This window comes from Budorcas taxicolor, chromosome 1 (assembly GCF_023091745.1).
Source record: "Budorcas taxicolor isolate Tak-1 chromosome 1, Takin1.1, whole genome shotgun sequence".
Lineage (NCBI taxonomy): Eukaryota > Metazoa > Chordata > Mammalia > Artiodactyla > Bovidae > Budorcas > Budorcas taxicolor.
In genome coordinates this window covers 130,901,609-130,926,217 of record NC_068910.1, presented here as the reverse complement: position 1 = coordinate 130,926,217, position 24,609 = coordinate 130,901,609, and the positions used below count along the sequence as shown (strand labels likewise).

Sequence of the window (24,609 nt, the reverse complement as noted above, 5' to 3'; positions counted from 1 at the left end):
GATGGAGCCAAAGCAAAAACAATACCCAGTTGTGGATGTGACTGGTGATAGAAGCAAGGTCCGATGCTGTAAAGAGCAATATTGCATAGGAACCTGAAATGTTAGGTCCATGAATCAAGGAAAATTGGAAGTGGTCAAACAAGAGATGGCAAGAGTGAACGTCGACATTCTAGGAATCAGTGAACTAAAATGGACTGGAATGGGTGCATTTAACTCAGATGACCATTATACCTACTATTGTGGGCAGGAATCCCTTAGAAGAAGTGGCGTAGCCATCATGGTCAACAAGAGTCCGAAATGCAGTACTTGGATGATTCCATTAGTAACAGCAAAATAAAGAATAAAATACTTAGGAATAAATATAACAAAACAAATGTAAAACCTATATTCTAAAAAGTATAAAAGCATTGTTGAAAATATTTACATCTTGAAGAAGACCTAAGATAAATGGAAAGACAGTTCATGTTCACTGATCAGGAGACAATATTGTTAAGGTAGCAAAACTCCTCACAATCACCTCACAAATTCAATGCAATTTTTATAAAAAATCCCAGCCAGCTGCTGATTCCAAGCTAATCCTAAGATTATATGAAAATTCAGGGAACCCATAATAGCCAAACCAGTCTTGAAAGGGAAGAATGAGCAAAATTGAAAGACTCATACTTCCTGATTTTTAAACTGACTACAAAGTAACAGTAATTAAGAGATTATGGTATTGGAACAAGAATAAATATATAGGTAAATGGAATAGAATTGACTCCAGAAATAAACCCTCACATTTTTGGTCAGTTGACTTTTGACAAGAATGTCAAGACCATTTAGTGGGAAAAGAAGAATCTTCAACAGATTGTGCTGGGACAACTGGATGTTCACATACAAAAGAATGAAGTTAACCCCCAAGCTCATACCATATGCAAAAATTAACTCAAGATAGATTAAAGTCCTAAATGGTGATTTAGTTGCCAAGTCATGTCTGACTCTTTGCAGTCCCGTGTACCATAACCCGCCAGGCTTCTCTGTCCATGGGGATTCTCCAGGCAAGAATACTGGTGTGGGTTGCCATTTCCTTCTCCAGGGGATCTTCCCAACCCAGGGATCAAACCCAGGTCTCCTGCATTTCAGGCAGATTCTTTACCAACTTAGCTACACATAGAAGTCCTAAATGTAAGAGGTCTGTCTAGTCAAGCTATGGTTTTTCCAATAGTCATGTATGGATGTGAGAGTTGGACTATAAAGAAAGCTGAGCACCAAAGAACTGATGCTTTTGAACTGTGGTGTTGGAGAAGACTCTTGAGAGTCCCTTGGACTGCAAGGAGATCCAACCAGTCCATACTAAAGGAGATCAGTCCTGGGTGTTCTATGGGAGGACTGATGTTGAAGCTGAAACTCCAATACTTTGGCCACCTAATGCGAAGAGCTGACTCATTTGAAAAGACCCTGATGCTGGGAAAGATTGAGGGCAGGAGGAGAAGGGGATGACAGAGGATGAGATGGTTGGATGGCATCACCAACTCAATGGACATGAGTTTGGGTAGACTCTGGGAGTTGGTGATGGACAGGGAGGCCTGGCGTGCTGCAGTTCATGGGGTCACAGGTCACAAAGAGTCGGACACGACTGAGTGACTGAACTGAATTAAAATGTAAGAGGTAAAAACAATAAAACTTAGAGGTAAATATAGGCATAAATCCTCAAGAGCTTAGATATGGCAATGGTTTCTTAGATGTAACACTTAAAGCATATGCAACCAAAGAAAAAGTTGATAAACTGAACATTATATAGATTAAAAGTGTTTGTACTTCAGTGGGCACCATCAAGAAAGTTAAAAAGACAATTTTACGAATGGGAGAAAATGTTTGCAAATTGTATATCTAATAATGGACTTATATTTAAAATACATAAAGAATACTTGTATGCTAAGTTGCTTCAGTCTTGTCCAACTCTTTGTGAACGCTATGGAATGTAGACTGCCAGGATCCTCTGTCCATGATTCTCCAGGCAATACGGGAGTGGGTTGCCATGCCCTCTTCCAGGGGATCTTCCCCAACCAGGTATGGAACCTATGTCTCTTATGTCTCCTGCATTGACAGGCAGGTTCTTTACCACTAGCATCACCTGGAAAGCCCTTACAAGTCAATAATTAAAAGACAACTCAATTAGAAATTGCACAAAGAATCTGAATAGACATTTCTCCAAACCTGATTACAAATGGCCAATAAGTACATTAAAAGGTGCTCAACATCATTAGTCATCAGGAAAATACAAATCAAAACCACAATGAGATACCATTTCATACTTACTACAATGGCTATAATTAATAAGACAGAAAAATAAGTGCTACAAAGATGTGAGAATATTGCCACTTTCAACTCATGGGAATGATAAATGTGCATTCACTTTGCAAAAGGGCTTCCCTGGTGGCTCAGATTGTAAAGAATCCATCTGCAATGCAGGAAACCTGGTTTGATCCCTGGGTTGGGAAGGTTCCCCAGGAGGAGGGTATAGCAACCCCCTCCAGTATTCTTGTGTGGAGAATCCCCATGTACAGAGGAGGCTGGCAGGCTACAGTCCAAATGGTCACAAAGAGTCGGACACAACTGAGCGACTAAGCACATGGCAGTTCCTCAGATGGTTAAACACAGAATTACCATGTGACCCAACAATTCCACTCCTAGTTATATACCCAAGAGAAATGAAAATACATGCCCACACAAACACTTGTACATGAATATTCACAGCAACATTATTTATATCAGTCAAAAGGTGAAAACACCAAATGTCCATATACTGATGAATACATAAACAATATGTGTTATATCCATGCTGCTTCTGCTGCTGCTAAGTCACTTCAGTCGTGTCCGACTCTGTGTGACCCCAGAGACGGCAGCCCACCAGGTTCCCCTGTCCCTGGGATTCTCCAAGCAAGAACACTGGAGTGGGCTGCCATTTCCTTCTCCAATGCATGAAAGTGAAAAGTGAAAGTGAAGTCGCTCAGTCGTGTCCAACTCCTAGCGACCCCATGGACTGCAGCATACCAGGCTCCTCCGTCCATGGGATTTTCCAGGCAAGAGTACTGGAGTGGGTTGCCATTGCCTTCTCCGTGCAATGGGATATTATTGGGCAATAAAAAGAAGTGAAGTACTGTTATATACCCTGAAAAGACCCTGATGCTGGGAAAGATTGAGGGCAGGAGGAGAAGGGTACGACAAAGGATGAGATGGTTGGATGGCATCACCAACTCAAAGGACATCAGTTTGGGTAGGCTCTGGGAGTTGGTGATGGACAGGGAGGCCTGGCGTGCTGCAGTTCATGGGGTCGCAAAGAGTTGGACACGGCTGAGCGACTGAACTGAACTGTTATATACTACAGTATGAATGAACCTTAAAAATAAGCTAAATGAAAGAATCCAGATACAGAAGATCACATAGTATATCATTCTATTTATACTAAATGTCCAAAATAGATCAGTGTATAAAGAAAGAAAGTAAACATGTAATTGTCTAGGCATAAGCGGTTTGGGAGGAAATGGTGAGTAACTGCTGATGAGTATGGGGCTTCTTTTAGGAACGAGGAAAATGTTCTAAAATTACACAACTCTGAATTTTTTAAACACTACTGAATATATATTCTTGAAAATATATTCTACATATGTATTGAACATACAATGCATATTGAATATGTTAATACATTTTAAACCATTATATACTTGAAGTGGGTGAATTGTATGGTATATGAATTATATCTCAATAAGGCTATAATAAAAAATGGCATACCAAAAATGTCATGCTAATTAAATTACAATAAATAAAATGTTACAGATTATTCTCATCATCCTTCTATAAGTATTCCATATTTTTCTTACTCACTATCTACTTTTTATATTTAATACAATGTCAAAAGTAATGGAATAAAATTAGAATCAAAATTAACATCAGCGGTCTAAAACCCTGATGGCTGAACAACTGCTTTTGATGGGCCACAGTTAATTGATCCCCCAAACTTTGTGTAAAGATTGACATTTGCTGCAAGTCTTGGTATTTCAGACTGTGATATACTAGCAGATCAGTTTCCAAGGAGCTAGGAGAACCACATGTGGAGTCAGTCAAGAAGACCAAAATAATTTTAGTTTTCTTGGTACCATAATGAGACTGGAGCAGACCATGTCACCTCATAGCAGTGACTCAAGATAAGTTATGTCTACCATTCCCCAAGAGCCTGTGCCTGCTGCCAATGTTATCTATTTTAAGTCCTCTCTGGAGACCTTAGTAGCTTTTCTAAAGTCACTATAGAAGCTATCACCTTACACTAGAGATAAGTATGTGATACCGTCTTGCCACAGAGTCTTCTTTGGATCCAGGATATATATATAGATACATATATATATATAGATACATATAGATATAGATTATATATGTTTAGATATGATATAGTTATATAGATACAGATATATGGAAGGAAAGACTGAGGATAGCCATGGGCTACTTACATTAGTAATAACAAACAGATAAACTGCACCAAAGTCTAGTAGGCCTAAATTCAGCGAAAAATCCTCATTCTTTGTTCTACAATGCACTGCAGGATATCTGCAACAAGACAAATTTAGGTTAGAATGAACATTACAATTTAGAAAAGCACTTCCATCTCTGGTGGAAAGAGTGATTTCATCTCTCTACTGATGGTGAATCAATCAGCAAAGCTGCCATTTCTCTTTGAGGAGTCTTAAATTATTTTCTTGCAAGGTTTTTTCCACACCTGATCTGAGATTTCATCGCCTGTTGGGTATTTTTTTTTAACCTTAAACCTGAATGCAGAAGGTACAAATTGCCTTCTGTTGTGTACTTCAGACTCTAAGTCTTCTCATCTAAATCTTATGAATTTTTCTCTTCTGAACCTTATGAACTAGTAGAACAGCTTAAAACTGAATCTGAAAGGATAAGCTCAAAGTAACAAGGTGTTAATAGGAGTTACAAAAGGGTAGGAATGGGAGCCAATAATAAACTGGCAAACCTCCAGGAGACGGCCTTCACAACAAGCATGGTCTCAATATGTCTCTGCAGAAAATGAGACTGAGGAAAGGAGTCAAAGGTTGCAAAAGAGGAGTCTGTGTATATTTACAATTAGCTGAGATATATTAGGTATATAATTAGGTGTAACTTCTAAACCTAATCTGCCCACCTATTACACAAACAAAGTATTTAAAAATCAGTTGTTGATAAAAGTAAAATGTCCACAGGGTAGTGCTCTTACTCTCCTCTTTGCACAGTTCTGTAAGCAGACACACCATAGTCTTCAGCAACAATGAGGGATGCATCTGTACCCAGGGAGACATTGACCTCTTCATGCAAAGTGTTAACAAACCTAAGGGTAGAGACACTGTTAGAGATCAGACAAACTCTCCCACCTGATAAATGGGCAGGGGCCTTTTCTGTTTTGTTTATTGCTATATGCCTAGTGCCTAGAACAGAGGCTGGCACATAAAAGGTACATGATATATATTGTTAACTGAATGAATAAAGGAACTCACACATAAGTAATTAGTAGTCTTAGCTGTCCCTATCTTTTTCTTTCCTCAGGTATTAGCTTTTTGTCTGCCACATCATCACTTGATCTCAACTGGGATGATACTATCATGATCACTCATGGCAGTTTGAGCCTCCTCAGTAACCCAGCTTAGGTGCACCTGATTTCTTTCTGTTTTCTAATGATGGAATTCATCACTTGAAGCTCAAAAAGGAAAATAATTATGTATATATAAATACATTAGTATTTATATAAAACTGATACTTTATTTTATAAATGAAGTCTGATTTAATTTATATAAAACTCAGACTCCCAACCCACAGTAGGTTAAGCTATCATTGTTTGGGTCTTCAGACAAACTTGAACTCTTCCAGAACCATCTTTTTAGTCTTTTGAACCTGAGCCTAAATTGTTCCCTCTGTTTCAATTTTTGGTAGCATTTGTGTTAGTCCCTGGCTCATGGGATTAGAAGGGCAATTCCCTCTAAAACTGTTGATGTTGATTCCTGGATTTTTGGTCATCCTGCACTAACCTAGAAATTGCTCCCTTTCATCCTTACTGGAGGTTTCCACTGCTCTCTGACCCAGGGAAGACATATTTTGATCTGTTTAATTTTTCTGAAAATCATGCAAAGGCAGATTATTATGACTGTTCCAGCCTTCAATGAAATTCAAATTTTTCATTAAAAGTTCTCCTCTAAAATGCTATTCTCTATAGCAACCATCTAATCTTGATGGCCATAGGCACATGCATCTGTCTATTTCATGTCAGATTCCTGCCCCTGTGAGCAAGTGACCTCTTCAGGGCTTCATCTTTGTAACTGTCCCAGGGTATCTAACAAGACCTTCAAGCTTATCTAGATTCAAAACCAAGTGTTTTGACTCCAAGTATGTTACCTTTACTAAACCATGATGCCTCTATAGGTTCATTTTAAATTTTACTTTAAAAACATAGTAACTATAAAAGATATTCAACTTCCAGTAGTGAAGGGAGAAATATTTACTTCTAAATTTCTCTCTGAGGATCACAGACAGGAAGTACTTAACTTTTTTCTTAAGAGCAAGATAAGTGCATAAAATTCAGTAGAAGCAATCCATGTGACAGAGCACAGAGGGGCGTACATAGACACAGGGTCATTTTTGATTACCATTGAGAAAGCAAACCAAAAGACTTGGTTTTGAATCTGTGCCTCTCAGTTCCCTGGGGAAATGCCTTGACACCAATCCTCCTGACATTCTAGGAAAAAGCATTCTAGTACAAGACAATCAGAATGTGAAGTTCTGTAGACAGACACATTGTGTTATTTCAATTGGAAGTGGAAATTCTGTTTTTTTGTCTTCAAGTGGCATCTCGAATAGTGTGGCATATTCTGCAGAATGAAGAATATGGGGTCTCTTCTGAAGCCCCACAGCTTAGAAGAGACCCCAGATTCAAGAGAACAGAGAGGCCTGGGTCTCCTTGATATCCAGACCTCATGGCTATCATCCCATTGGTTGTTTTGTTTTCTTCATCCTTCACCTACAATAGAGGGAAGTAAAAATCAGTTACCAGTGACTAGAAGGAAGAGATAATCATAAAATTTGCTCATCAGATATATCATTGGTAAGATATTGATGAGCCAGTCATCATACTCTAAGATAATTTGGAAATTAGGCCATTCCTCACTTACCATCATGCTAGAAATACTTTCCCCATCTTCTCGAATGATCAGGGTGTACCATATTTTCTCCTCCATAGAATGCTCAGTGTAGACAGACACATTGTGATATTTCAATTGGAAGTGGAAACTCTGGCTTTTTGTCTTCAAGTGGAGTTTGGAATAGTGCGGCATATTCTGCAGAATGAAGAGCCTGTTACATTCACCTTCTACCCCACCGTGAACACTGCAATCTCATAGTAAAACCCCCACCTTGAACAATGCAATCTCATAGTAAACCAGGGCACTTGACCTCATCAGATATTTTCAACATTACTCTTTAACTTCATAATACCATTTCTGGTAATATACCATAGGATGAATTATAGGCATGAATAAAGATTTATGAGTAAGGGTGTTCATTATAGGATTACTTATAATAATTAAAATACCGATAAGGAAATATTTTACTAAACTAAGATATTTCCACAGAATGGAGTATTATGTATCCATTCACACCACATACTCAAAGGACACAGGAAAATGCTTTTATCTAAGGACACAGGAAAATGCTTTTGATGCAGTTTATCTTAAGAAAAATTCAAAGTCAATACAGCATACAGTGTTTCAATACTTTTTAAAAATTTGTTTATTCATTTATACAAAACTGCTATCTATAATTAATCTCTGTGTGATGGACTTATAGGTGGATTTTATATCTGTTGACACACTCCCTAATTTTCAATAATAAATGTATATTTTATTAAAGTATTTTTAAATGAATATTTCAGAATATGTATAATATAGAAGTGAAAATATGCAAGCCAAAGTCTTCCACAGGGTGTGTGTAAGAAGCAGTTTGAAATACTAAAACAAATTACCACCTATTGAGAACTTACAATGTCTCAGACATTATGCTAAGCACTTTACATATAATATTTATCCTTACCACAGCTTATGACATAAAAATTACTGCCATTTTACAGATGATAAAACTGAGGCTTAGAGATACAAATAACTTGTTCAAGGTCTTATAACTACAGAGTGACAGAATCAGGAATTGGATTGGGACACTTTGACTCAACAAATGCATGCTACAAACCACTGTATTACGGTGCTATCTTGCCAAATAATCTGAATGTGTTTCTAACTCACTCAAGTCCATATGTCACCTGAAAAGATTTGATGGACTCTGCCAACAGAGTATTATTTTCATCGCCGAGCACTGTTATCTTCACCTCATCATCTGCCAGATTTAAGACTTGTAGGAAAATCTCTTGGGAATCTGGCTGGTATGGGGCCATTTCCTTAGGACAGAGAACACATGTTAGAATTACCAACAAATCACCTGTGAGATACAATGAGATCATATACTGCAGTGCTATCTTGATAGCCAAGTTTATCTAGTCAAGAGGACACAGTTTTCTACTTCTAAAGAGCATTTGGCTTTGAAAACTCTGAAGGCAGTTTGGAGCAGGAATCTCCACCTCACTGTAGTAAGCACTGATCAGAGCAGTTCAGTTGCTCAGTCATGTCTGACTCTTTGTGACCCCATTAACTGTAGCACACTGGTTTCCCTGTCCATCACCAACTCCCAGAGTTTGCTCAAACTCATGTCCATTGAGTCGGTGATGCCATCCAACCATCTCATCCTCTGTCATCCCCTTCTTCTGCCTTCAGTCTTCCTAGCGTCATGGTCTTTTCCAATGAGTCAGTTCTTTGCAGCAGGTGGCCAAAGTATTGGAGTTTCAGCTTCAGAATCAGTCCTTCCAATGAATATTCAGGATTGATTTCCTTTTGGATTGACTGGTTTGATCTCTTTGCAGTCCAAGGGACTCTCAAGAGTTTTCTCCAACACTACAGTTCAAAAGCATCAATTCTTCGACACTCAGCTTTTTTTATGGTCCAACTCTCACATACATACATGACTACTGGAAAAAACCACAGCTTTGATTAGATGGACCTTTGTTGGCAAAGTAATGTCTCTGCTTTTTAATATGCTGTCTAGGTTTGTCATAGCTTTTTTTCCAAGGAGCAATCATCTTATAATTTCATCATTGCAGTCAACATCTGCAGTGATTCTGGGCCCCAAGAAAAAAAGTCTCTCACTGTTTCCCCATCTATTTGCCATGAAGTGATGGGACTGGATGCCATGATCTTAGTTTTCTGAATGTTGAGTTTTAAGCCAACTTTTTCACTCTCCTCTTTCACTTTCATTAAGAAGCTCTTTAGTTCCTCTTCACTTTCTGCCAGAAGGGTGGTGTCATCTGCATATCTGAGGTTACTGATATTTCTCCCAGCAATCTTGATTCCAGCTTGTGCTTCATCTAGCCTGGCATTTCACATGATGTACTCTGCATATAAGGTAAATAATCAGGGTAACAATATACAGCCTTGACATACTTCTTTCCTGATTTGGAACCAGTCTGTTGTTCCATGTCCAGTTCTAACTGTGGCTTCTTGACCTGCATATAGATTTCTCAGGAGGCAGGTAAGGTGGTCTGGTAGTCCTATCTCTTGAAGAATTTTCCACAGTTTGTTGTGATCCACACAGTCAAAGGCTTTGGCATAGTCAATAAAGCAGAAATAGATGGTTTTCTAGAACTCTCTTGCTTTTTTGATGTTGGCAATTTGATCTCTGGTTCCTCTGCCTTTTCTAAATCCAGCTTGAACATCTGGAAGTTCTTGGTTCATGTACTGCTAAAGCCTGGCTTGAAGAATTTTGAGCATTACTTTGCTAGCATGTGAGATGAGTGCAATTGTGCAGTAGTTTGAGCATTCTTTGGCATTGTCTTTCTTTGGGATTGGAATGAAAACTGACATTTTCCAGTCCTGTGGCCACTGCTGGGTTTTCCATATTTGCTGGCATATTGAGTGCATCACTTTCACAGCATCATCTTTTAGGATTTGAAATAGCTCAACTGGAATTCCATCACCTCCACTAGCTTTGTTTGTAGTGATGCTTTCTAAGGCCCACTTGACTTCATATTCCAGGATGTCTGGCTCTAGGTGAGTGATCACACTATCGTGGTTATCAGGGTCATGAAGATCTTTTTTGTATAGCTCTTCTGTGTATTTTTGCCACCTCTTCTTAAATATCTTCTGCTTCTGTAGTCTTTCCCTACGCCAGGGGATCTTCCCGACTCAGGAACTGAACTCACATCTCTCGCATAGCAGGTGGATTCCTTATCAACTGAGCTATCAGAGAATCCCTTGTAAGCACCGATGCCAGGTAACAAACTCCATGCTTTGTGACTTGGCTGTGGCCCCATACATCATTCCCCAATAGTGACTATTCAACCTGCCAAAAGGTATTTGAGTGTTTGGTAAGGTATCAAAGAGATGATTATATATCTTGGATACTGGTGTTTGGAAATTCCTACATCATTCAGGTGGGAGGTGGGCTTCATTTTACACTGCTGCTCTACTCCTATATCTACTCATTTGCCACAAATACTTATTATGCACCTTATGTAAAACAGCTACTGTGGTAGGGCCCAGTGAATCGAGATTGAACAAGTCAGAGAAATGAACAAAACAGATTTCATCCTGCCCTCATGGAGCTTAAGATTTACTGTACTCACATTAATTTTTATCTCTACAGCAGCAGCAACTGCAAAAGCCAGGCATGCTAGGATCATACCAACAGCCATTTTCCTAAGTGATCTGTAGAGGAAACAGAGGCAATTATACCTAAACTGTAGGTGCTAAAGAATAAAATCTAAACCCCCTTGGTACTGCTGCTGCTAAGTCGCTTCAGTCGTGTCCGACTCTGTGCGACGCCATAGATGGCAGCCCACCAGGCTCCCCCGTCCCTGGGATTCTCCAGGCAAGAACACTGGAGTGGGTTGCCATTTCCTTCTCCAGTGCATGAAAAGTGAAAAGTGAAAGTGAAGTCGCTCAGTCATGTCCGACTCTTAGCGACCCCATGGACTGTAGCCTACTAAGCTCCTCCATCCATGGGATTTTCCAGGCACGAGTACTGGAGTGGGGTGCCATTGCCTTCTCTGCTAAACCCCCTTAGTTTACCTAATTTGTTCTCAATTACTTTCAAAGTATTTCCTAGTACTCCCCTTCATGTATCCTTCTTTCTACCTTTACTTGAGTCACACTGAACTATTCTTTGTAACACACTAAATTTTCCATCTTTATTTATGATGGTTTTTCTATCTATTATATCACAATAGCAAAAATAATAGTAATATAGCCAGAATTATTGAACATTTACCATATACCAGTTACTATATATTATTACCTTCTTTTCCTCTTCTTTATAATTTTTTCTTGATGCTGGCCACTCTCTTCCATCTCTGCATTTCCTGGTACTTTGTTTCTCTTCTTAGGCTTAACATATTAACATAATTTATCTTGTGCAATAACCTTGCTCCTTCTAGCTCCCTTACTAAAGGATAAACTCCTTGGAAGCAAGATTTGTGCTTTTACAAAGCACTTGGTGCTTAATGAATGAGTAAATGGCAAAAAGTCATTTGAATATATGAAATGATTATCAAAAGGAAATTGCTATTAAATCAGATATTATAGATGACTTAACAGCCTCCTCTGTCAAACTTTACAAAGAATAACACTTATATTTAGAAAGGGGGAAAACAGTTTCTATCCCCACTCTTATGAGGTCCTTCATTTGTTTCATAGGGAAAGTAAGAGATTTAAAGGGATTAGTTAATCATCAAAGACTTTGGACTGCTTTGAAGAGGCAACTTTTAAGTACAAAGCAACAAGTTGGTTTAGAAGACTAATCACTTACTTTTGACTTTCCAAGAAGTGTACTCCTAGCTTTTCAACATCACATATGCAAGTCTGCAGTAATGACTTGGACTCTCTAAGTTAAGAATTAATTAGATCTAATTCCCATCCTCCAGTATTAATAGGCATTTAATCTAATATGGTTAAACAGAAGCAGAAAAATGATAAACCAAAATAAATCATTACTAAGCAGAAAAGATACTGACTCTTTATCAAACTGGGCAAATTCTGAGTCAATTTGGAGTAACATAGGCATAGTGAACACTTGTGTGCATGGTGCTAAGTTGCTTCAGTCATGTCTGACTCTTTGCGACCCCGTGGACTGTAGCCTGTTGGTCTTCTATGTCCATGGGATTCTCCAGGCAAGAATACTGGAGTGGGTTGCCATGTCCTCTTCAAGGGAATCTTCCTGACCCAGGGATTGAACCCATGTCCCTTATTTCTCCTACATTGGCAGGCAGATTCTTTACCACTACAGCTACCTGGGAAGCCCATAATGAGCACTTACGTGAAGTTAATGCCACACTTGGAGACCAGACGATAAATGACAAGGTCAAACAATGGTATGAAGATAAGAACCAAAAAGGGATTTAGCACCTGTAACATGATGGTAAAAAGAATTAGTTACAAGTGTTCTATTATGAGTGTGAGCATGTGCTTTCATTTGCATATGTGCATACTCTCTCACATCCAAACACACTTTCATCATACAGTGTACAGAATGATTCCACATCTTTCAGTCCCTTTATACCCAAGACTGTATTACCCCTGTATAGCACATTAGCTTCCAAATATCCCAAGGAACAAGTTTCACTCTGCACTGGTTTTTCTGTCAATTAATTAGGAGTTCTTCCCTCCCATCTGCTCTGATCTTATCCAGTTTCACAACCAAGGGAAAAATGTCATGGTCAGGAGAAAGGAAAGAGAGAAAAAGGAATTGGGGACTGTTGAACAAAACAAAGAGTTAAAAATAACTGGAAGTCACCAATAAACAGGGCTTCTGAATTCACTGCTCACACAACAAAGCGTTATACTTCCTCTGACAACATGATACTTGACATGGAAAAAGAAAATCCAATGTTTACACTTTCCCTGTGAGTTCAAAACTCCCTGGAGTTTTTGCAGGAGCTACTTGCTTAAGAGAAGATATGAAAGAGAAGTGTGAGGCTTAAAGAGAACATTTTCATCACTATGTTTAGCCCTCCTCAGCATAGAAGGAAAAAACCCTATCAAATTATGGTTGGTAATACTCCTACTACACGTAAAGTTATAGATAAGGGAAAAAATAAGTACCCAAGAATATAGAGAAGTCTCCTACCTGCATCTGATCAGGCTGAAGCACAAAGAAACCCTGAAACATGACAACAAATCACATGAAGATACTGGCATAAGGACAAAAAAAGCCTAGATCAACAATATTGATAATTAGCAGGTGAGAAGCATAAGATAATATCCATCAGGTCTTTGGTTCAGAGCCACTATTATCCTTGTAAGGGTATGTGGGGGAATAGGCTAGAATGGCTTAGACTATGGCTTCTGAAGGCAGATGGGCATAAGGGAGAATCTTATTTTCTGTGCACTATGCTTTTTTAACTTGAGAGAGAATAGAGTCAGTGTGTTTTTATTAATCTCAGTAACTGTAGTCATGGTGGTAAAGATGTGAAGGACAAAAAGGTATCATGGTTAGGGTGAAGTCTCCCCTCGACACACTGTTTTTAAAGTTTGACCCTTCAGAGGGTCAAAAGGAAGATAACCATGGTAAATCCTGGACAGCCAGAGGAAGGGAAAAGATGAAATTATATTAGGCAAGCTCCAAACAGACTGGCTTATAAAACCCTGGCATCATTCCACCCTGCCTTCTTCACAAGTGAGATGGCAGGAGAACATACAATAATCTAGGCAGTGGGAATAAAAATGAAAGAAGAATTTGTTAATGAATGAAAATTTTAAAAAGAGAAAATTATGTTTAAAAATTTCCCATTATTTCTGTATCCATGAACAAAATATCCCACCTCTGGATCCCTGCTGTGAACCCTGCCTGAGAGGTTGGGCCAACTGTGTTGTCACAGCAATCTGTTTTGCCCTGGGGTGCCTGGTGGTGGTGGTTTGGTTGCTAAGTCATGTCCAACTCTTGCAAGTCCATGGACTGTAGCCTGCCAGGCTCCTCTCTCCATGGAATTCTCCATGCAAGAATACTGGAGTGGGTTGCCATTTCCTTCTGCAGGGGAGCTTCCTGGCCCAGGAATCAAACTCAGGTCTCCTGCATTGAAGGCAGATTCTTTACTGACTGAGCTAAGATGGGAGCTTTGGTGGGGCATAGTTGGAAGGAAACATCCATTCCCCAGGCTTCATTTGCTCCCTATCCACTCCCTATCACTATCCACTCCCTATCACTTCATTTGCTATTGTCTCAGTGCTTCCTGTATACACTGAAACCTTTCCATCCTTACCTTTCTGATTTTCAAAGATAAGATTCTATCTTTTAATACTCACTTTGCCTACCCAGTAACTTCATGCTAAAGGCATAATCTTATGTCACTTTTTAGGCAAAAACACAAAGAAATTTTTCCTTAGTGTGGATTAAAAAGAAAATGATATTGGAAAAAATCTCTTCTACTCACCAAATTCCCATTCATCCTGGTGGCTTGCAAGGTCCATCGTGATCCCTATGGCAAACAGATGCTATTAGAGGAAATCCCTTTCCTTTGAGAGAGAAAGGGCTGGAAGAATACGTAGTTTTCAAAAGAACTATTCTTACCTGCTGATCCAAAAGCGCCCAGAACATGGGCAATGGGATATAAAGGAACAGTACCCTGGTCAGTGCCTTCACGTCTATAATGAGCTGCTTCTGCAAAGAGGAGGAAGAAGGAATAGGCTGAATTGGCATTTAAGGATTTCTCGCTTGGAGTAGAAATGGCCCAGAACAGTAAGAGAAGAGGTCAAGTACAGTAGAAGAGAATCAGTTTGGTTATTAGGAAAAACTCTATGAAGGCATCAGATGTTTCTGCAGTTCAACTTACTGGGTATTTCTCAGCTGCCCAGTCCAGCCAGTGCTCTCGCTTGGGATTGTCCCCAGAATGGTTCTTGAAACGGCTGGAAATGGCAAACTAGGGCAGAGCATAGATATCAGAAGAGAGGAAAACCCATCCCCTGCCTTTTCCATTTCACTGTATCTTCCCTTAGACACACATACTCTTGAGTGACTTAATCTAAACTTTTGATTTCATCACACATTGAATTTCAGTGAAATATAATTTCAACATATGTAACTACATTTCAGAAAACTTTTGCCAGTGTTTAAAAATGATTATATTCTTTTCAGCTAAAGGTTAAATAGAGGTATCAAGTGAAGTTTGATCAATCCTACTTTCTAAAAGTCACAGAAGCAGCGCAGAGGTCATTGAGAAAAGTGTATACCCATGTTTGAAGGCCTGTAGGCTCAGAACAGCATTTCTTTTCTCGTGATTGAAAAAGGCAGACAAACAGTTCATGAACTTACCCAGATACATTTGACCACTTGATTCAGTATGTTTCCTTCAGGAGGTGGTTTTCTGTATAGTTTGCTTCCCATTGCAAACACAACTGCAGTAGATAAACAGAGTTCTTAGTTTCTCACTTAGCACATTTAGTTGTCAACACTAAGGACACACTGCTGAAATGTAGGAATGATTGACACATCTCATAAAGGGTGGAAACTGACTGATGCTCCCTGACTTTGGAGACATAAAAACTATGGGAGCCAAGAGAAAAATAAAATGGTCAATGTGTAGACTTTCCTGTAATCACAGAAATGAAAGTCACCTCTGAATTCTCCGTCTTCTAGTTCATCTCTACATCTAATATATTATCAACTTTCACTGACCTTCTATCTTCAGTGTGTTTCCTGCTTGTCCCCTCTCTGCATCACCAGGGCTATGACTCGTATGGGACCTCACAACTTCTACCCTCTATTTTCAAAATGGCCACCAAGTAGTTTCTTAATCCCTGTTCATTTCTCCTTATCTGCTGCCAAATTAAAATCTTGATTCTAAGACCTACCTAATAAGTCCTAACTCCTGAAATGGATTTTCCCAAATTCATTATTATCCTGATGGTTATTATTATCATTAATGATCTCTTGAAGGTTTATTATTATATATAAAGTGTTAAGCATTTTACATAATAGTACTGATTTAACCTGAAAAGGATTTTACACATAAAGAAATCAAGGATTAAGGAGTTAAGCAAGTTGTACAAGATTGCACAGATGGAAATTGCCAGAAACTACACTGTTTTTCATTATTTATTTTTGATATCAGTAAACTTTCATATAATCTTTTAAATGATATGAAATAAATTGTATTAAAATATAAGAAGAACAAGTAAATAATAGATGTATAACTTACTGAATTTTTACAAGTGAACACACCCATGTAACTCAGACCAGGTCAAAAAACATATTCTAGACCCCAGTGTTCCCTTCCAGCACTGACACCCCACCCTCAACCCACCTCTGCTAAGTTATGCCTCTTTCAATTCCTTTTTAAGCTTGGTAGTAAGATCAGAAACTACCTTCTTGAACTGAGGCCTTTCAACTCAAAAATCTATACTCTTAACTACCATAAAGGATCTCATTTATTGATCTCTGCATCACACATTTTGCCTGACACTGCTGAGAATAAAGATAAAGAAGACGTGACCCCTATCTGCAACAGAGCTCCCCACAACCAACTGCTTCCTACTTTTCCTTTCATCACTCTGTATTTGCCAATGTATCTTCTAACTACTATTCATTATTCCTAAAACAATTCTTTTCTGTTTTATTTCTGTTCTTGAACTCATTCTCTCTCAACGCATATCTTTATCTTTTAACCACATCTCCGTAGCTATCTGTAGGTGAATTTAATTCTCTTGTTTTTACTTCATTTTCCACATACCAGCAATGAGATATTACTTTTACAATTATAAAATTGCAAGTTTTTTTTCAAGTGTATTCAGTTCAGTTAAGTTCAGTCGCTCTGTTGTGTCCAACTATTTGTGACCCCGTGAACCGCAGCACACCAGGCCTCCCTGTCCATCACCAACTCCCGGAGTTTACCCAAACCCATGTCCATTGTGTTGGTGATGCCATCCAACCATCTCATCCTCTGTTGTCCCCTTCTCCTCCTGCCCTCAACCTTTCCCAGCATCAGGGTCTTTTCAAATGAGTCAGCTCTTCGCATCAGGTGGCCAAAGTGTATTAAATTTAACTAAAATTTGTGGGAAACCTCCATTTTGGTACCATCTCCAATATACTTCCCTCTTGAATAGATTTCCCGGCTCCAGCAAGAAAGATGTCCCTCTAGCAGCTCCTCTACCAAAAATGCCTTCTTCAGTGACCAGTAACACTCTCCAATATCCTTACATCCAGAATGCCTGAATCACCCTACTTTTTTCTATCTTAACTTTCTACTTTCTCCATTCTTCTTTGTCAGGCTCACTCCACCACTTTTTCTTTATTATCCTCTGAGTTTCTCCCAAACTTCTCCAAATAGCATGCTTTACCACTTACCATGGCCTTCTTATTGTTGATTAAAAAAAAGAAGTTCAGATAAAGAATGCTAATCCTGAGAGACAAGCGGGCAGATAAAAAAGGTATCTGGACAAGTAGAAAATTTTGGATGGGAAATAGACAGCTCTTGAAACTAATAATGATCCTAGAAAGGGGCTGAACTTCTCAGGAAATCTGGTCTAAAATGTGACAATGGAGTGATAAAAAGAAGGTGAGGTAATCAACTTGACAAGGTCACACTTAAGTTTGAAGGCCACTTAACTGAAGAAGATGGGTAGGGACCTTGAGTTTCTCTAACATTTACTTCCACTAGTAGACCTTGTTGCCTCTTACTTCACAAAGAAAATAGAAGGCTTCAAATGAAAACTCCCTCAACTCCTGCCACCAAATCTATTAATATTTGTATCCATCCCCATCCCCTCCTCTCTCCAGTTACATTAAGGTAATGTTCCTCCTCTTGTGTAAATACAATTCTACCATGTGTGCTTTCATATTGATTATACTGTCTTACCTTACATCTCCAACATCTTTCTTTACTGGAGTGTTCCTAATAATAATCAAACATGCTTAATATCCTTTCCTGACTCCATGTCACCTTTCAGCTATAAATTCTTACTGTTTTCTCTTTCATTCATTTTATTCACTTCCCAGTCTGCTCTAATTATTCTTGAAACTCCACCAATCTACCATAACTGATATCATCAAATCAAAGACCTTTGTGTCACCATATTTAATGGACATTTTTCACCCTTATCTTGCTTTCCCAGTTAGTAATATTTGTTACTCTGAATGATCCCCTTCCTGAAATCCTCTTGGTATCCAAGGTAGAACTACTATTACTTTCCGCATTCGTTTTTAGTCTCATCTATGGGCTTTCCCCTCTTTACCTGTCTTTTTTTGTTTGTTTAACTGCTGAATCCTTTATCTAATTGAAATATAAAATTTGGGTCAACACATTTTCATCTTAAAGGAAATACAACAACTTATAAGTAAATGCTGGCTTGTATAAAAGTAAGCTTAACGCTGAATAATCTCTTTAATATTAATAATATAAATACATCAAGAGTCGACAATCCATATATTGGAGAAAATAATTACTATGAAGTTTTCATTACAATAAGACTCATTCCCATACTAATTTGAAACATTATTCTAAAGGTTTATGCCATGGAGATTGTCCCCTAAAGGTCTGATTGTGGTATTATGGAAATCACCCTGGTTCTCAAAATGCCACATTCTGTTTTCTACCTCTCCATTTGCAGTTATTTTTTTCCCTACCTGGAGAGCCCTTTCCCAACTTTTCTTTAGTGAATCTTGATTTGAATGGCTTCAGCGCAACTTAATTATTGCCTTTGCTGTACATCCTTGTAGATATCTTTATTTCTGCACTATCACAGTGAAGAGAACTTTATTTTTCACCAGGACAACAAAATTTCTTGTAAATAGTTGCCATAACTTGTTTATTTCTAATGCCTGGTTGCTTAGCTCATTTGTTTGTCTTTTAAATATTGGTATTTCTCAAGGTCCTATCCTTGTTCTCCTTTATCATACTCTTAGTCATTCCATCTATTTTCCTGACTTAATTGCTATCCATGTACTAATAGCTCCAGCTCTATATCTATAGCCCAGACATTTATTCTGGACTTTAAACCTGTATTTCCAAATAAATACAGATTTAAAAGTTTGGTACTCCCAATTAGATGTGCCAAAAACATCTAAATGTTACATGTCCAAACTAAATTCATTAGTATTGCCCCAAGCCTAGTCTCCAAATTCATTAGTATTGCCCCAAGTCTAGTCTCCCTTAGACCGTACTCCTACTATCCACCCATTTGCTCAAGTCAGAATGTCGCATTCAGTCCTGGCTTATCTTCTCTCTTACTTTCACACATCTAATCATATCAAGTTTGTCAGTTCTGTCAGTGCTGAAGAAGGTGAGCTAAGGTAGGCACTCACCTTGAGCACAAAATTTAAGGAAATACCAAAAATTCAATAATCAAGACAAAGAATATCCTTTGTCTCATCCTTAATCCATTCTTTTTCCACATTACAGTCAGAAATACCACTGAAAAATAAACATCTAATGATCATTCCTTTATTTAAAACCCTTTTGAAGCTCCCTACTATTCTCCTGATAAAGTTCTAATTCCTTAATAAGTTAAAAGCCTTTCATTATCTGGTTTCTGTCAGTTTCTCCTCTTTATCGTCTGTTCCTTCAAGGCCTTCAAATATATCATACTATTTCTCAACCCTTTGTCTTATAGATACCATGTCATATTTCTGTTTCACTTTCAATCTCTTCTTTGGTTAACTGCTGTTAATGCTTTAGGTCTTACCTTCCCTATCATTTCTTTAGGCAAAGCTTTTCTGAGCCTCAACGTCTTAGGTATCCCTCTGTGTTCTTATAGCTTCCTCTGTATTTCTCTAGTTGTGACAGTGACGATACTATATTGAGAGATCCTGTTTATTCTTCTGTCTCCCTCCTCCTGCTGGACCAAATAAATTCTTTGAAAGCATGAATTCTGTAGCTACCTAATTCAATAACGTGATCCCAGTACCTAACACAGAATCTGACACATTAACTGTTCATTAAATAGATGTTTGCTGAATGAATTAGTGAGTGAAAAAAATCAAATAAATTAAATTATAGTGAAAAATCAGAGAATTGATTTATCAGTACCCAGAAAACTGAAGTAACTAATGATGACAGCTAACACTTAACATTCAATTAAACATTTCATAATTTGTAAACATTTCAAAAGCATCTCTTTTGATCTTCATAATTATTATGATATGTAAATAATATTGTGCAATGATCCAGAGAAAAAGACATAGTACTAATCAGGAAAACTAGGAATATATTTGGCTTTGAAGAGAGAAGGAAACAGAATGTATTATCACTGGGCCCTGGACTAACACATAAATTTCCTTGGAATTGGAATTGCAACTTGCCTGAGTAATATTATTACCCCCCCAACTCTGTTTGAAAATAATCAGATGGAACAGTGAGCCTCTGGGCTCTTTATCCTTTATTGAGCTCTTTATGTGTTTGGACTGGATATCCTCCAGGGGGGTGTCACCCAAAGGCTCAGTGTGAGAACAGGTTTCCAGGTCAATGATTAGAAACAATCATGTCCAAGTTTCCCCTTGGACTGTGTAAACTAAGCAACACATATATTCCTCTTCCTCTTCCATTGCTGGGTTCTCAGTGGTAAAGAGAATGCCACTTAATCTAAGTTGCATCAGTTTCCCCCTACTTATCCAGCTCCTCTTATTCTCATTGCTCAGGAGCAAACTTCTTGGAAGCATTGCAGAGCAGCGCAGAAACAGCTGACCCTAGAAGCTTTAAAAGGCCCAAAGAATTTTTACATCTTCCAGGTACCAGATAGTTATCAGATGAAATAAGCTGGTTTGAGAGGAAGGATTATTTTCTTTGCTTCACTATATATTGCAATGTAGATCAGTACATCTTGACTGTGACTACAATTAGAAACTTAAAACATTTTAGATGCCACGGCTGTATCCCACAGAGATCCTGATTTAATTGGTCCTACATGGCATCCAAGGATCAGTCTTTTTAAAACTCTCAGGAAGCTTATTAGTTATATAACCATGGGCACTATCTTTTTTTCAGGCTTCTAACTTTATTCAGTTAATTTATCTATAATTTCTAGGGAAAACCCCTACAATGACACCTAATAGGCCTGTGTGAGGACTGAATAAAATAGTTTGTGTATAGTGCTTCCTCATGCTTTCCACGTGGAAGGCATCAGTGGTTATTAGTTTCCTTGCCCCACGGCACTTACCAAGAGCTATCAGCATAAGCAGTCCTGGAACTCCAAAAGCCAATGCGTAGCAGTCCTTCCCAAAACACTGCACATCTCCTACAGGAAAAAACAAAACCAAATTAATCCTGAATCTTAAATTTTTGATGTTCTGTTCTATAAGCTCAGGTTTTTGAGGTCATAGACATAGCCATCTTCTTTCCTCCCAACACCTAATCCATAATCCTTCTTTTGGGCCAGACAAATCAAGATTAAAAACTCGTATACAAGGAGAAGATGGACAGTAAGAAGCCTTGAATGGATTTCTGGCTGGCCAGAATAAAGCTTATGCAGAGGCCCTCAGAAAAGATCCCAACCTCTCAGCATGGGTGTGACAAATGTAGAAATCAAGCTCCCTGCATTGATGGAGAGGTAGAAGACTGAGAAGTATCTAGTCCGTTCCTCTGCCTGAAAAAAAAAAAGCCAAAACAGGACAAATCATCAGTTCAGTGTGCCTCCTTGGTCCACCCCCACCTCTTCAGACTCATTAAGAGGTACATATACCAATTCAGATACTGCCTCCATAGTATGTGAATGTCATATTAGATATTTTAACACATATCTTGCTGACCCCAAATAAACATTTCTCTACCTTTCACACCCTAGTGCAATCATCTTTAACATTTTTTTACCCTTTTATATTACCAAAAATGATCATGTTGTATACTATGTCTATGTAGTGTGTCCTATAGTGTTTATTCTAGTATTAGTCTCTGTATTAAATTTGTTTCAGTAGGTTGAGAGTTCCTTGAGAGCAGAAAAAAAAACCTTATTATTTTCTGTAATCCTCACAAGCATCACTAGCATAGCACTTGTCTTATATTAGACTCAGTAAATGTTTATTAAACTGAATTAAGTTAGTGAATGAGTGGCTAAGTTAAATAATAGATTTTGTGGAATGTGTGGTAGGAATAGGACTAGAATATGAAACAGTTGAGTAAATTGTTGACCAAACAGAATAATTTACCTAATGCTCATGGTAAGTCTGCCAGAGACTATTAAAGAAAGTCTGTGGGCTGGGCAGTGGCCAGTGGAAACTTGGAAGTGGGTTTGTCCTATTACTGAAATATCTTTGTGGAGCACGTACAAAATGAAGCACCTTTCAAATAAAGTTGCTGACACTTTATTCATTATGCATGTCTGTGCTTCATTCCGACTCCCTTGACACATCAGCACAATCTCCATTTTCCATTTATGGTGTGTTCTGCTTCCTCTTCTGGTCCCCATTTAAACCTGCTCCATTCATCTATGTGTAGAATTCATTGTGCATAGAATCCCACTTGCCAGAGTTTGGTGACTTCTCTAAGGTTAGCAAGCAATTATAATCTATGAACCCCTGGGTAGATAAAGAATATAAAATAACCCACAGGGTCTGAAAGGTTAGAGAAATGCAGAAAGACATGATACAGAGAAAGAACAGAGAGTAAAAAACAAACATGATAAATAGCTATAGAAGAGGGAATGATACATGAAGACCATCAAAAAGGAAAACTGAGAGGTAAAAAGAGGAAGCTAGAAATGTTGGTTGATCTAAGAATAGAGTATTTTCCTTGCCTAGTTGTCATTGCTTCCTTAACAGGTATGTTTTTACCTTTATTCATACTGTCCTCCCACCCACCATGGACAGTGGAAAGTGTCTAGGAAAAGAAGGAAGGATCATCAAGACAGGATCATCTAAAGAAATTAATTCTGTTTTATTCCAAATGGTCATTTTCTCCTTTGTAGAATCCCAAGGCTAGAGATGCTTATATCATCTCCAAACTACTCATTACCTCCCATTCCCAAAGTGATGACCATGTATCTTCTTAAATACCTTAAGTGAGAGTGAACTCATTAATATTTGAAGCTTTTCCTTTCATCAAGTGAAAGGCTAACTTCCTATAGCTTTCTCTCATTGATCTTTGGATTAATTATTGCTGCTGCTGCTGCTGCTGCTGCTAAGTCACTTCAGTCGTGTCTGACTCTGTGACCCCATAGATGGCAGCCCACCAGGCTCCCCCGTGCCTGGGATTCTCCAGGCAAGAACACTGGAGTGGGTTGCCATTTCCTTCTCCAGTGCATGAAAGTGGAAAGTGAAGTGAAAGTGAAGTCGCTTAGTCATTTCCGACTGTTAGCGACCCCATGGACTACAGCCCACCAGGCTCCTCCGTCCATGGGATTTTCCAGGCAAGAGTACTGGAGTGGGTGCCATTGCCTTCTCCAATTAGTTGCTGACATCCTTCCAATATCTATATAAAGGGAGTAACTCAGAAGGTAAAGAATCTGCCTGCAATGCAGGAGACACAGGTTCGATCCCTGGGTTGGGAAGATCCTCTGAAGGAAGAAATGGCAACCCACTCCAGTATTCTCGCCTGGAAAATCCCGTGGACAGGGATGCCTGGCGTGCTGTAGCCCATGGGGTCACAAAGAGTTGGACACGACTGAGTGACTAAACAACTTCCAGTATCTATAGATAATTATAATATTCTCTTTCAAGTCTTATCTTATCCAGTCTAAGTATCTTCATTTCCATCAACTTTTCTCCCTAAGCTGCATCTTTTTAGCCCTGGTCATATTCCTTTGAAATGTTTCCATTTTTCTCTTTATTAATGATCAGTACCCAGCACTGAACACTACTCGGATATGTTCTAACTACTGGATCACTTCTATCTTGGCAAATCACTACCTGTCATTTAATGCCTGCTCTAATTCTTGAAAATACAGAAATGACCAGACTCTTACATGTTTTTCTTCAAACTGGTCTCCACCAAAAGCTGCCACACAGGGTTTGATACCTCCTGTCCCCAAAGCTATTAGACTCAGGCCGACCATTGACAGGACTCTGAAATGGAAATGTGAGAGTGCTAACCATACTGATACTAAACACAACTGTAGAAATGGAATATAGAGCTGTAAGAGAAAAAATATGTGTACAAGGGCATGACCTCCTTCACATTTCTATATTGCAGGCACTTCCCAATGGCTTCCTCCTAGGAGAGACTCAGGAACACTTATAATCTTCATAATCCTTGAGTTGCTGCCAGAAAGTATCATTACATGGGAAGATTTTGTCCCTGATAGTTTCATTTACCTTATGCGTGCAACATATAGAAGCCAATACTCAAGGAACTCCAGAGTTAAGACTGTTCTCAATATTGTCATAGTCAAAGGGACATGTCAATAGAAAGACCTTGTGAACCTTTATCCTACATATTCTTAGTAGCCACAAAATAAAATCTTAAGTTAGTCATAACTAATGGAAGAAATGTCAGTGATTTCTGATGGGACAACAATAATAAGGTGTCTAATATCCATTAAATCTCAAACACAATTCTTAACTCACTGGAAAATACATGTT

General features: G+C 38.5%; 1 protein-coding gene across 1 annotated transcript in view; it reads right to left on the bottom strand.

The window, feature by feature from the left end:
• Positions 1 to 24,609, bottom strand: part of SLC15A2 (solute carrier family 15 member 2) — a 42,022-nt gene that overhangs the window by 5,542 nt on the left and 11,871 nt on the right. The window contains exons 6-20 of the mRNA XM_052641538.1: positions 23,994 to 24,093; positions 21,590 to 21,680; positions 21,255 to 21,332; positions 15,418 to 15,500; positions 14,939 to 15,025; positions 14,677 to 14,766; positions 14,540 to 14,584; positions 13,237 to 13,269; positions 12,427 to 12,515; positions 10,739 to 10,820; positions 8,327 to 8,461; positions 7,188 to 7,352; positions 6,990 to 7,036; positions 5,246 to 5,356; positions 4,485 to 4,581 (exon numbers count right to left, since the gene is read on the bottom strand). Coding sequence (XP_052497498.1) covers positions 4,485 to 4,581; positions 5,246 to 5,356; positions 6,990 to 7,036; positions 7,188 to 7,352; positions 8,327 to 8,461; positions 10,739 to 10,820; positions 12,427 to 12,515; positions 13,237 to 13,269; positions 14,540 to 14,584; positions 14,677 to 14,766; positions 14,939 to 15,025; positions 15,418 to 15,500; positions 21,255 to 21,332; positions 21,590 to 21,680; positions 23,994 to 24,093 — 1,333 coding nt within the window. The remainder of the gene's footprint in view (positions 1 to 4,484; positions 4,582 to 5,245; positions 5,357 to 6,989; positions 7,037 to 7,187; positions 7,353 to 8,326; positions 8,462 to 10,738; positions 10,821 to 12,426; positions 12,516 to 13,236; positions 13,270 to 14,539; positions 14,585 to 14,676; positions 14,767 to 14,938; positions 15,026 to 15,417; positions 15,501 to 21,254; positions 21,333 to 21,589; positions 21,681 to 23,993; positions 24,094 to 24,609) is intronic.